Source organism: Toxotes jaculatrix, chromosome 16, assembly GCF_017976425.1.
Source record: "Toxotes jaculatrix isolate fToxJac2 chromosome 16, fToxJac2.pri, whole genome shotgun sequence".
Lineage (NCBI taxonomy): Eukaryota > Metazoa > Chordata > Actinopteri > Toxotidae > Toxotes > Toxotes jaculatrix.
The window spans coordinates 19,451,317-19,464,336 of NC_054409.1; the positions used below are offsets into that span (position 1 = coordinate 19,451,317).

The following is a 13,020-nucleotide window of genomic DNA, read 5'->3' on the forward strand; positions in this document are numbered from 1 at the left end:
TCAAAAAAATTTTTGACCTCAAAATGTCATAAAAAACGTCATAGTATAGTAAGGCGTCAAAATCGGACAAAAAATGTCAAAAATTTTTTTGACCTCAAAATGTCATAAAAAACGTCACAGTATAGTAAGGCGTCAAAATCGGACAAAAAAAGTCAAAATTTTTTTTGACCTCAAAATGTCATAAAAAACGTCATAGTATAGTAAGGCGTCAAAATCGGACAAAAAAAGTCAAAAATTTTTTTGACCTCAAAATGTCATAAAAAACGTCATAGTATAGTAAGGCGTCAAAATTGGACAAAAAAAGTCTAAATTTTTTTTGACCTCAAAATGTCATAAAAAACGTCATAGTATAGTAAGGCGTCAAAATCGGACGAAAAAAGTCAAAAATTTTTTTGACCTCAAAATGTCATAAAAAACGTCATAGTATAGTATGGCGTTTTTTTGGGGCAAAAAATGTCAAAATTTTTTTTGACCTCAAAATGTCATAAAAAACGTCATAGTATAGTATGGCGTTTTTTTGGGGCAAAAAATGTCAAAAAATTTTTTGACCTCAAAATGTCATAAAAAACGTCATAGTATAGTAAGGCGTCAAAATCGGACAAAAACAGTCACTTTTTTGTTTTACCTCAAAATGTCATAAAAAACGTCATAGTATAGTATGGCGTTTTTTTGGGGTAAAAAATGTCAAAAAAATTTTTGACCTCAAAATGTCATAAAAAACGTCATAGTATAGTATGGCGTTTTTTTCGGGCAAAAAATGTCAAAATTTTTTTTGACCTCAAAATGTCATAAAAAATATCATAGTATAGTAAGGCGTTTTTTTCGGGCAAAAAATGTCAAAAAATTTTTTGACCTCAAAATGTCATAAAAAATGTCATAGTATAGTAAGGCGTCAAAATCGGACAAAAAAAGTCAAAATTTTTTTGACCTCAAAATGTCATAAAAAACGTCATAGTATAGTAAGGCGTCAAAATCGGACAAAAACAGTCACTTTTTTTTTTTACCTCAAAATGTCATAAAAAACGTCATAGTATAGTATGGCGTTTTTTTGGGGCAAAAAATGTCAAAATTTTTTTTGACCTCAAAATGTCATAAAAAATGTCATAGTATAGTAAGGCGTCAAAATCGGACAAAAAAAGTCAAAAAATTTTTTGACCTCAAAATGTCATAAAAAACGTCATAGTATAGTAAGGCGTCAAAACCGGACAAAAACAGTCACTTTTTTGTTTTACCTCAAAATGTCATAAAAAACGTCATAGTATAGTATGGCGTTTTTTTGGGGCAAAAAATGTCAAAAAATTTTTTGACCTCAAAATGTCATAAAAAACGTCATAGTATAGTATGGCGTTTTTTTCGGGCAAAAAATGTCAAAATTTTTTTTGACCTCAAAATGTCATAAAAAATATCATAGTATAGTAAGGCGTTTTTTTCGGGCAAAAAATGTCAAAAAATTTTTTGACCTCAAAATGTCATAAAAAATGTCATAGTATAGTAAGGCGTCAAAATCGGACAAAAAAAGTCAAAATTTTTTTTGACCTCAAAATTTCATAAAAAACGTCATACTATAGTAAGGCGTCAAAATTGGTATAAAAAAGTCAAAAAAATTTTTGACCTCAAAATGTCATAAAAAACGTCATAGTATAGTAAGGCGTCAAAATCGGACAAAAAATGTCAAAAATTTTTTTGACCTCAAAATGTCATAAAAAACGTCACAGTATAGTAAGGCGTCAAAATCGGACAAAAAAAGTCAAAATTTTTTTTGACCTCAAAATGTCATAAAAAACGTCATAGTATAGTAAGGCGTCAAAATCGGACAAAAAAAGTCAAAAAATTTTTTGACCTCAAAATGTCATAAAAAACGTCATAGTATAGTAAGGTGTCAAAATTGGACAAAAAAAGTCTACATTTTTTTTGACCTCAAAATGTCATAAAAAACGTCATAGTATAGTATGGCGTTTTTTTCGGACAAAAAATGTCAAAATTTTTTTTGACCTCAAAATGTCATAAAAAATGTCACAGTATAGTAAGGCGTTTTTTTCGGGCAAAAAATGTCAAAAATTTTTTTGACCTCAAAATGTCATAAAAATGTCATAGTATAGTAAGGCGTCAAAATCGGACAAAAAAAGTCAACATTTTTTTTGACCTCAAAATGTCATAAAAAACGTCATAGTATAGTAAGGCGTCAAAATCGGACAAAAAAGGCAAAAATTTTTTTGACCTCAAAATGTCATAAAAAACGTCATAGTATAGTATGGCGTTTTTTTCGGGCAAAAAATGTCAAAATTTTTTTTGACCTCAAAATGTCATAAAAAATGTCACAGTATAGTAAGGCGTTTTTTTCGGGCAAAAAATGTCAAAATTTTTTTTGACCTCAAAATGTCATAAAAAACGTCATAGTATAGTAAGGCGTCAAAATCGGACAAAAAAAGTCAAAAAATTTTTTGACCTCAAAATGTCATAAAAAACGTCATAGTATAGTAAGGCGTCAAAATCGGACAAAAAAAGTCAAAAAATTTTTTGACCTCAAAATGTCATAAAAAACGTCATAGTATAGTAAGGTGTCAAAATTGGACAAAAAAAGTCTACATTTTTTTTGACCTCAAAATGTCATAAAAAACGTCATAGTATAGTATGGCGTTTTTTTCGGGCAAAAAATGTCAAAATTTTTTTTGACCTCAAAATGTCATAAAAAATGTCACAGTATAGTAAGGCGTTTTTTTCGGGCAAAAAATGTCAAAATTTTTTTTGACCTCAAAATGTCATAAAAAATGTCATAGTATAGTAAGGCGTCAAAATCGGACAAAAAAAGTCAAAATTTTTTTTGACCTCAAAATGTCATAAAAAACGTCATAGTATAGTATGGCGTTTTTTTTCGGGCAAAAAATGTCAAAAAATTTTTTGACCTCAAAATGTCATAAAAAACGTCATACTATAGTAAGGCATCAAAATTGGACAAAAAAAGTCAAAAAATTTTTTGACCTCAAAATGTCATAAAAAACGTCATAGTATAGTATGGCGTTTTTTTCGGGCAAAAAATGTCAAAATTTTTTTTGACCTCAAAATGTCATAAAAAATGTCACAGTATAGTAAGGCGTCAAAATCGGACAAAAAAGGCAAAAATTTTTTTGACCTCAAAATGTCATAAAAAACGTCATAGTATAGTAAGGCGTCAAAATCGGACAAAAAAGGCAAAAATTTTTTTGACCTCAAAATGTCATAAAAAACGTCATAGTATAGTATGGCGTTTTTTTCGGGCAAAAAATGTCAAAATTTTTTTTGACCTCAAAATGTCATCAAAAATGTCACAGTATAGCAAGGCGTTTTTTTCGGGCAAAAAATGTCAAAATTTTTTTTGACCTCAAAATGTCATAAAAAATGTCATAGTATAGTAAGGCGTCAAAATCGGACAAAAAAAGTCAAAAAAATTTTTGACCTCAAAATGTCATAAAAAACGTCATAGTATAGTAAGGCGTCAAAATCGGACAAAAAAAGTCAAAAATTTTTTTGACCTCAAAATGTCATAAAAAACGTCATAGTATAGTAAGGTGTCAAAATTGGACAAAAAAAGTCTACATTTTTTTTGACCTCAAAATGTCATAAAAAACGTCATAGTATAGTATGGCGTTTTTTTCGGGCAAAAAATGTCAAAATTTTTTTTGACCTCAAAATGTCATAAAAAATGTCACAGTATAGTAAGGCGTTTTTTTCGGGCAAAAAATGTCAAAATTTTTTTGACCTCAAAATGTCATAAAAATGTCATAGTATAGTAAGGCGTCAAAATCGGACAAAAAAAGTTAAAAAATTTTTTGACCTCAAAATGTCATAAAAAACGTCATAGTATAGTATGGCGTTTTTTTCGGGCAAAAAATGTCAAAAATTTTTTTGACCTCAAAATGTCATAAAAAATGTCATAGTATAGTAAGGCGTCAAAATCGGACAAAAAAAGTCAAAATTTTTTTTGACCTCAAAATGTCATAAAAAACGTCATAGTATAGTATGGCGTTTTTTTCGGGCAAAAAATGTCAAAAAATTTTTTGACCTCAAAATGTCATAAAAAACGTCATACTATAGTAAGGCATCAAAATTGGACAAAAAAAGTCAAAAAATTTTTTGACCTCAAAATGTCATAAAAAACGTCATAGTATAGTATGGCGTTTTTTTCGGGCAAAAAATGTCAAAATTTTTTTTGACCTCAAAATGTCATAAAAAATGTCACAGTATAGTAAGGCGTTTTTTTCGGGCAAAAAATGTCAAAATTTTTTTTGACCTCAAAATGTCATAAAAAATGTCATAGTATAGTAAGGCGTCAAAATCGGACAAAAAAAGTCAAAATTTTTTTTGACCTCAAAATGTCATAAAAAACGTCATAGTATAGTAAGGCGTCAAAATCGGACAAAAAAAGTCAAAAATTTTTTTGACCTCAAAATGTCATAAAAAACGTCATAGTATAGTATGGCGTTTTTTTCGGGCAAAAAATGTCAAAAATTTTTTTTACCTCAAAATGTCATAAAAAACGTCACAGTATAGTAAGGCGTCAAAATCGGACAAAAAAAGTCAAAAATTTTTTTGACCTCAAAATGTCATAAAAAACGTCATAGTATAGTAAGGCGTCAAAATCGGACAAAAAAAGTCAAAAAAATTTTTGACCTCAAAATGTCATAAAAAACGTCATAGTATAGTAAGGTGTCAAAATTGGACAAAAAAAGTCTAAATTTTTTTTGACCTCAAAATGTCATAAAAAACGTCATAGTATAGTATGGCGTTTTTTTCGGGCAAAAAATGTCAAAATTTTTTTTGACCTCAAAATGTCATAAAAAATGTCACAGTATAGTAAGGCGTTTTTTTCGGGCAAAAAATGTCAAAAATTTTTTTGACCTCAAAATGTCATAAAAATGTCATAGTATAGTAAGGCGTCAAAATCGGACAAAAAAAGTCAACATTTTTTTTGACCTCAAAATGTCATAAAAAACGTCATAGTATAGTAAGGCGTCAAAATCTGACAAAAAAAAGTCAAAATTTTTTTTGACCTCAAAATGTCATAAAAAACGTCATAGTATAGTAAGGCGTCAAAATCGGACAAAAAAAGTCAAAATTTTTTTTGACCTCAAAATGTCATAAAAAACGTCATAGTATAGTAAGGCGTCAAAATCGGACAAAAAAAGTCAAAAAATTTTTTGACCTCAAAATGTCATAAAAAACGTCATAGTATAGTAAGGCGTCAAAATCGGACAAAAAAAGTCAAAAAATTTTTTGACCTCAAAATGTCATAAAAAACGTCATAGTATAGTATGGCGTTTTTTTGGGGCAAAAAATGTCAAAAATTTTTTTGACCTCAAAATGTCATAAAAAAACGTCATGCTATAGTAAGGCATAAAAATTGGACAAAAAAAGTCAAAAAATTTTTTGACCTCAAAATGTCATAAAAAACGTCATAGTATAGTAAGGCGTCAAAATCGGATAAAAAAAGTCAACATTTTTTTTTACCTCAAAATGTCATAAAAAACGTCATAGTATAGTAAGGCGTCAAAATCGGACAAATAAAGTCAAAAATTTTTTTGACCTCAAAATGTCATAAAAAACGTCATTGTATAGTAAGGCGTCAAAATCGGACAAAAAAAGTCAAAAAAATTTTTTGACCTCAAAATGTCATAAAAAACGTCATAGTATAGTAAGGCGTCAAAATTGGACAAAAAAAGTCAAAAAATTTTTTGACCACAAAATGTCATAAAAAACGTCATTGTATAGTAAGGCGTCAAAATCGGACAAAAAAAGTCAAAAATTTTTTTTGACCACAAAATGTCATAAAAAACGTCATATTATAGTAAAGCGTCAAAATCGGACAAAAAAAGTCAATAATTTTTTTGACCTCAAAATGTCATAAAAAACGTCATACTATAATAAGGCATCAAAATTGGTAAAAAAAAGTCAAAAAAATTTTTGACCTCAAAATTTCATAAAAAACGTCATACTATAGTAAGGCGTCAAAATCGGTATAAAAAAGTCAAAAAATTTTTTGACTTCAAAATGTCATAAAAAACGTCATACTATAGTAAGGCGTCAAAATCGGACAAAAAAAGTCAAAATCTTTTTTGACGTCAAAATGTCATAAAAAACGTCATAGTATAGTATGGCGTTTTTTTTCGGGCAAAAAATGTCAAAAAATTTTTTGACCTCAAAATGTCATAAAAAACGTCATACTATAGTAAGGCGTTAAAATCAGACAAAAAAAGTCACATTTTTTTTTTACCTCAAAATGTCATAAAAAACGTCATAGTATAGTATGGCGTTTTTTTCGGGCAAAAAATGTCAAAATTTTTTTTGACCTCAAAATGTCATAAAAAACGTCATAGTATAGTATGGCGTTTTTTTCGGGCAAAAAATGTCAAAATTTTTTTTGACCTCAAAATGTCATAAAAAATGTCACAGTATAGTAAGGCGTTTTTTTCGGGCAAAAAATGTCAAAATTTTTTTTGACCTCAAAATGTCATAAAAAATGTCATAGTATAGTAAGGCGTCAAAATCGGACAAAAAAAGTCAAAAAATTTTTTGACCACAAAATGTCATAAAAAACGTCATAGTATAGTAAGGCGTCAAAATCGGACAAAAAAAGTCAAAAATTTTTTTGACCTCAAAATGTCATAAAAAACGTCATAGTATAGTAAGGTGTCAAAATTGGACAAAAAAAGTCTACATTTTTTTTGACCTCAAAATGTCATAAAAAACGTCATAGTATAGTATGGCGTTTTTTTCGGGCAAAAAATGTCAAAATTTTTTTTGACCTCAAAATGTCATAAAAAATGTCACAGTATAGTAAGGCGTTTTTTTCGGGCAAAAAAATGTCAAAAATTTTTTTGACCTCAAAATGTCATAAAAATGTCATAGTATAGTAAGGCGTCAAAATCGGACAAAAAAAGTTAAAATTTTTTTTGACCTCAAAATGTCATAAAAAACGTCATAGTATAGTATGGCGTTTTTTTCGGGCAAAAAATGTCAAAATTTTTTTTGACCTCAAAATGTCATAAAAAATGTCACAGTATAGTAAGGCGTTTTTTTCGGGCAAAAAATGTCAAAATTTTTTTTGACCTCAAAATGTCATAAAAAACGTCATAGTATAGTAAGGCGTCAAAATCGGACAAAAAAAGTCAAAATTTTTTTTGACCTCAAAATGTCATAAAAAACGTCATAGTATAGTAAGGCGTCAAAATCGGACAAAAAAAGTCAAAATTTTTTTTGACCTCAAAATGTCATAAAAAACGTCATAGTATAGTATGGCGTTTTTTTCGGGCAAAAAATGTCAAATTTTTTTTTGACCTCAAAATGTCATAAAAAACGTCATAGTATAGTAAGGCGTCAAAATCGGACAAAAAAAGTCAAAAAATTTTTTGACCTCAAAATGTCATAAAAAACGTCATAGTATAGTAAGGCGTCAAAATCGGACAAAAAAAGTCAAAAAATTTTTTGACCTCAAAATGTCATAAAAAACGTCATAGTATAGTATGGCGTTTTTTTGGGGCAAAAAATGTCAAAAATTTTTTTGACCTCAAAATGTCATAAAAAAACGTCATGCTATAGTAAGGCATAAAAATTGGACAAAAAAAGTCAAAAAATTTTTTGACCTCAAAATGTCATAAAAAACGTCATAGTATAGTAAGGCGTCAAAATCGGATAAAAAAAGTCAACATTTTTTTTGACCTCAAAATGTCATAAAAAACGTCATAGTATAGTAAGGCGTCAAAATCGGACAAATAAAGTCAAAAAATTTTTTGACCTCAAAATGTCATAAAAAACGTCATTGTATAGTAAGGCGTCAAAATCGGACAAAAAAAGTCAAAAAATTTTTTTGACCTCAAAATGTCATAAAAAACGTCATAGTATAGTAAGGCGTCAAAATTGGACAAAAAAAGTCAAAAAATTTTTTGACCACAAAATGTCATAAAAAACGTCATTGTATAGTAAGGCGTCAAAATCGGACAAAAAAAGTCAAAAATTTTTTTTGACCACAAAATGTCATAAAAAACGTCATATTATAGTAAAGCGTCAAAATCGGACAAAAAAAGTCAATAATTTTTTTGACCTCAAAATGTCATAAAAAACGTCATACTATAATAAGGCATCAAAATTGGTAAAAAAAAGTCAAAAAAATTTTTGACCTCAAAATTTCATAAAAAACGTCATACTATAGTAAGGCGTCAAAATCGGTATAAAAAAGTCAAAAAATTTTTTGACTTCAAAATGTCATAAAAAACGTCATACTATAGTAAGGCGTCAAAATCGGACAAAAAAAGTCAAAATCTTTTTTGACCTCAAAATGTCATAAAAAACGTCATAGTATAGTATGGCGTTCTTTTTCGGGCAAAAAATGTCAAAAAATTTTTTGACCTCAAAATGTCATAAAAAACGTCATACTATAGTAAGGCGTTAAAATCAGACAAAAAAAGTCACATTTTTTTTTTTACCTCAAAATGTCATAAAAAACGTCATAGTATAGTATGGCGTTTTTTTCGGGCAAAAAATGTCAAAATTTTTTTTGACCTCAAAATGTCATAAAAAACGTCATAGTATAGTATGGCGTTTTTTTCGGGCAAAAAATGTCAAAATTTTTTTTGACCTCAAAATGTCATAAAAAATGTCACAGTATAGTAAGGCGTTTTTTTCGGGCAAAAAATGTCAAAATATTTTTTGACCTCAAAATGTCATAAAAAATGTCATAGTATAGTAAGGCGTCAAAATCGGACAAAAAAAGTCAAAAAATTTTTTGACCTCAAAATGTCATAAAAAACGTCATAGTATAGTAAGGCGTCAAAATCGGACAAAAAAAGTCAAAAAATTTTTTGACCTCAAAATGTCATAAAAAACGTCATAGTATAGTAAGGCGTTTTTTTCGGGCAAAAAATGTCTAAATTTTTTTTGACCTCAAAATGTCATAAAAAACGTCATAGTATAGTAAGGCGTCAAAATTGGACAAAAAAAGTCAAAATTTTTTTTGACCTCAAAATGTCATAAAAAACGTCATAGTATAGTAAGGTGTCAAAATTGGATAAAAAAAGTCAACATTTTTTTTGACCTCAAAATGTCATAAAAAACGTCATAGTATAGTAAGGCGTCAAAATCGGACAAATAAAGTCAAAAATTTTTTTGACCTCAAAATGTCATAAAAAACGTCATTATATAGTAAGGCGTCAAAATCGGACAAAAAAAGTCAAAAAATTTTTTTGACCACAAAATGTCATAAAAAACGTCATATTATAGTAAAGCGTCAAAATCGGACAAAAAAATTCAATAATTTTTTTGACCTCAAAATGTCATAAAAAACGTCATACTATAGTAAGGCATCAAAATTGGTATAAAAAAGTCAAAAAAAATTTTGACCTCAAAATTTCATAAAAAACGTCATACTATAGTAAGGCGTCAAAATCGGACAAAAAAAGTCAAAATCTTTTTTGACCTCAAAATGTCATAAAAAACGTCATACCATAGTAAGGCGTTAAAATCAGACAAAAAAAGTCACATTTTTTTTTTTTTTTACTATAGTAAGGCATCAAAATTGGTATAAAAAAGTCAAAAAATTTTTTGACCTCAAAATGTCATAAAAAACATCATACTATAGTAAGGCGTCAAAATCGGACAAAAAAAGTCAAAATCTTTTTTGACCTCAAAATGTCATAAAAAACGTCATACTATAGTAAGGCGTTAAAATCAGACAAAAAAAGTCACATTTTTTTTTTTTTTTTACTATAGTAAGGCATCAAAATTGGTATAAAAAAGTCAAAAAATTTTTTGACCTCAAAATGTCAGACAAAAAAAGTCACATTTTTTTTTTACCTCAAAATGTCATAAAAAACGTCATAGTATAGTATGGCGTTTTTTTCGGGCAAAAAATGTCAAAAATTTTTTTGACCTCAAAATGTCATAAAAAACGTCATAGTGTAGTAAGGCGTCAAAATCGGACAAAAAAAGTCAACATTTTTTTTGACCTCAAAATGTCATAAAAAACGTCATAGTATAGTATGGCGTTTTTTTCGGGCAAAAAATGTCAAAATTTTTTTTGACCTCAAAATGTCATAAAAAATGTCACAGTATAGTAAGGCGTTTTTTTCGTGCAAAAATTGTCAAAAAATTTTTTGGCCTCAAAATGTCATAAAACGTCATAGTATAGTAAGGCGTCAAAATCGGACAAAAAAAGTCAAAATTTTTTTTAGCCTCAAAATGCCGTGAAAATGGTCATAGTATACTAAGGCGTCAAAATCGAAAAAATATTCATACTTTAGTATGACCTCAAAATGTAATGTCATAAACAAAATCTGAAGAGCCACTTGGGAGCTGAAAGAGCCGGCTCTTTTTAGTGAGCCGCGCCAAAAGAACCGGTTCTCTCAAAAGAGCCAGAATTCTCATCACTCAAGTGGAAGTATGAGTAACAGCAGCTGACATTTAAACCTTTACCTGCAGTCCCTAAAGTGGGTTTTCTTCTCTTTCACTGCCATTTCAATGGCAGCACTTGCGTCAGAAATCTGGTAGAACGGGAAGAGGAAGATGCAGCTGGATAAAGCGGCTAAGCCTGTTTGTCCTTGATTTAAAAGGAAAAAAAAAACAAAAAAACGGACGCACCCTGTTTTTAATTCAAACAAAATGAAGTTGTCTGGTTTATGGCACAATGGAACAGGACTTTCAGCTGACCAAAGATTCCAACACGATAAGTCATCCTGCTCCAGAGGTGGTGTGATATTTAATTACAGATGGAATTATGGATTCTTTTTCAGAGAATAAACAGACGAGGTCAGTTTGACAGACTTAAATGTGGCCTGCAGGAGATTTTTTTCAACATTTTAAAAAGAAAGAGAAGGAAGTACATCATGGAACTGATAACTGTGGCTGTAAAAAAAAAAAAAGTTCAATTCAGGAACATTTTATGACATTTTCCTGGGTGATAGGCTTGTCTCTAGTGTGGAAATGGAAATGCACTGAGTCATCCAATCATCACTGCATGTCATTTTCCTACCACTCTTGCAGGAATGCTGCCTACTACAGTGATCACTAGAATACCAAACCCACAATAATGCTCCCCATTCCTGCCAAAATCATTGCCAGTGACGCACTTTCATTTATCATGATTTTAATTATAACTCTTCTATATTTTCAATGCATGGCCTGTGTCTTTTTCAGCTCTATCTGCAGGCTCGACTCCAATTTGAATGGGCGAGGTTGCTGAGACCCACCATCCAGTTTTTCCTGATCGCTGCCTCAGTGTTCACAGGATTATCCAGAGTGTCTGATTATAAACATCACTGGAGCGATGTGCTGACTGGCCTCCTGCAGGGAGCCCTTATGGCCATTCTGGTGGTAAGTGCTGTACCTTTAGTGTTGACCCCCACCACCACCACCTCTAAAGCTCACCAGTTAACATGTCTATACAAAAACCAAAAGGTAAAAGTGACTGTGGTTTTACAAGTTGTTTATGTGCTGAAATACAGATTAAACAAAACAGACATTTGTTTTAATTAGTGTGTTTTGGAGGTGCTGGTAGGCAGCATTTTTAACTCTGACAGAGGCAGGCTAGCTGTTTCCCTCCGTGTCCAGTCTTTGTGCTATGCTAAACTAACCAGCTGCTGGCTGTACCTTCATATTTACTGTACAATCTTTATTCAACCTTTTGTCAAGACAGCGCAAGTGTATTTTTCCCCATAATGTTAAACTATTACTTCACTGAGCACGGTGTTCTTTAAGCAGAGCACCACTCCCATCTACATCTTTTTAAAATTTCTCCACCTGTATCTTGCAGGTCTTCTTTGTGTCTGACTTTTTCAAGCCACGTGTGGCTTCTCATAAAGAGGTGGACATCCCACACACAACCCTGCAGGAGACCCCAACAAATGGAAACCACTTTGAGAGTCCAAACTAAGCTATGCAAGAGGTGGAGGAGGAGGAGGATACCTCTGCACTGTCCAAGCGCACACCTAGGATCCGAGCTCTCTAGCCTTTCATCTCACGCAAATTCTCATCAGATTTCTTTGCATGGACTCACAGAGTGGAGTACTTGATTCTCAGTTCAAGTAAGCCAGTGGATGACTGTGCATCCCAGAAGAAACCCTTGAAAGCTACACCTCAGGTCTGCTTATATTTTAAGACTTTATAATTTTAGCCAATTTGCTGTCTTGTCCACTGATCCTCCATTAAAGGAATGTGGTGAGACAACCTGTCCAACCCTTGTAGATATGCTAAAGTGACAGATGAAGGTTAGGGGCTAGAGATTCTGCAAGGACGGGAACCATCTATCTACTGAGCTGGTGGGAAGACTTACCTGCATGCACTCACTAAAGGGTCTGACCACTGCTGGGAGAGTGAGAGAGGGGGGTTGGAAACCTGTGAATGTAACCCTGCTTTGTGCTTTTCCTGTCCTGGAGTCAGTCTGCTCGAAGATCTGATTTAGGGTCAGTTTTAGGACCACCCCCAGCTTCCAGAGAGACTATGAGTCTCACCACTTTGCTGCCTTAGGTCCAGTGTATAAACAAAGGGCTCATTAAAAGAGGAAAGTTTGTTTCTTAAGGCTAGAAGGTGCTGGAGGCTAAAGCTGATCCTAGACCAGAGGGCAACACTGCTTGACATCTGAAGCCGCTGACTCCAGGTTACTGACACTACTGTGTGATTCTCCAACTGTCTAACCTCATATTGTCGAGAAGGACGTGTGACTTGGGTTAGAGAGCTGAAGAGTCGACAGTCAGTTTCAAGTCCCATGTTGCCTTTGCTGGACTGTTGCTGCTGCTGCTGTCACAGCTTCCTGTGTATCTAAGAACTAATATAAACATCAAGAGAATAGACAACAATGTACTTTTGTATAATCTGTATGTAAAAACAAATCTCCATACAGACGTTTATTGAAAAAAAATGTTACACCTATGTACAAACATCTAAAATAAGAAAAAAAAAGACATTTTACTTATTCACATGAACAAAAATGAAGCATAAGTGTTGGATGTATTATGTCATAAGCTGTCACATAAATAAAGCATGACTTGCTTACGTTCC

The 13,020-nt window shown here is 31.2% G+C and overlaps 1 protein-coding gene across 2 annotated transcripts in view; it reads left to right on the forward strand.

Annotated features, from left to right (window-relative positions):
• The window catches only part of plpp1a (phospholipid phosphatase 1a), a 35,746-nt gene extending 22,796 nt beyond the window's left edge, over positions 1-12,950 (forward strand). For both annotated transcript variants that reach the window (XM_041058795.1, XM_041058796.1), the window contains exons 6-7: positions 11,161-11,337; positions 11,777-12,950. In XM_041058795.1, the coding sequence (XP_040914729.1) occupies positions 11,161-11,337; positions 11,777-11,896 (297 nt within the window). In that variant the 3' untranslated portion in view covers positions 11,897-12,950. The remainder of the gene's footprint in view (positions 1-11,160; positions 11,338-11,776) is intronic.
• The last annotated feature ends 70 nt before the right edge of the window (positions 12,951-13,020 follow it).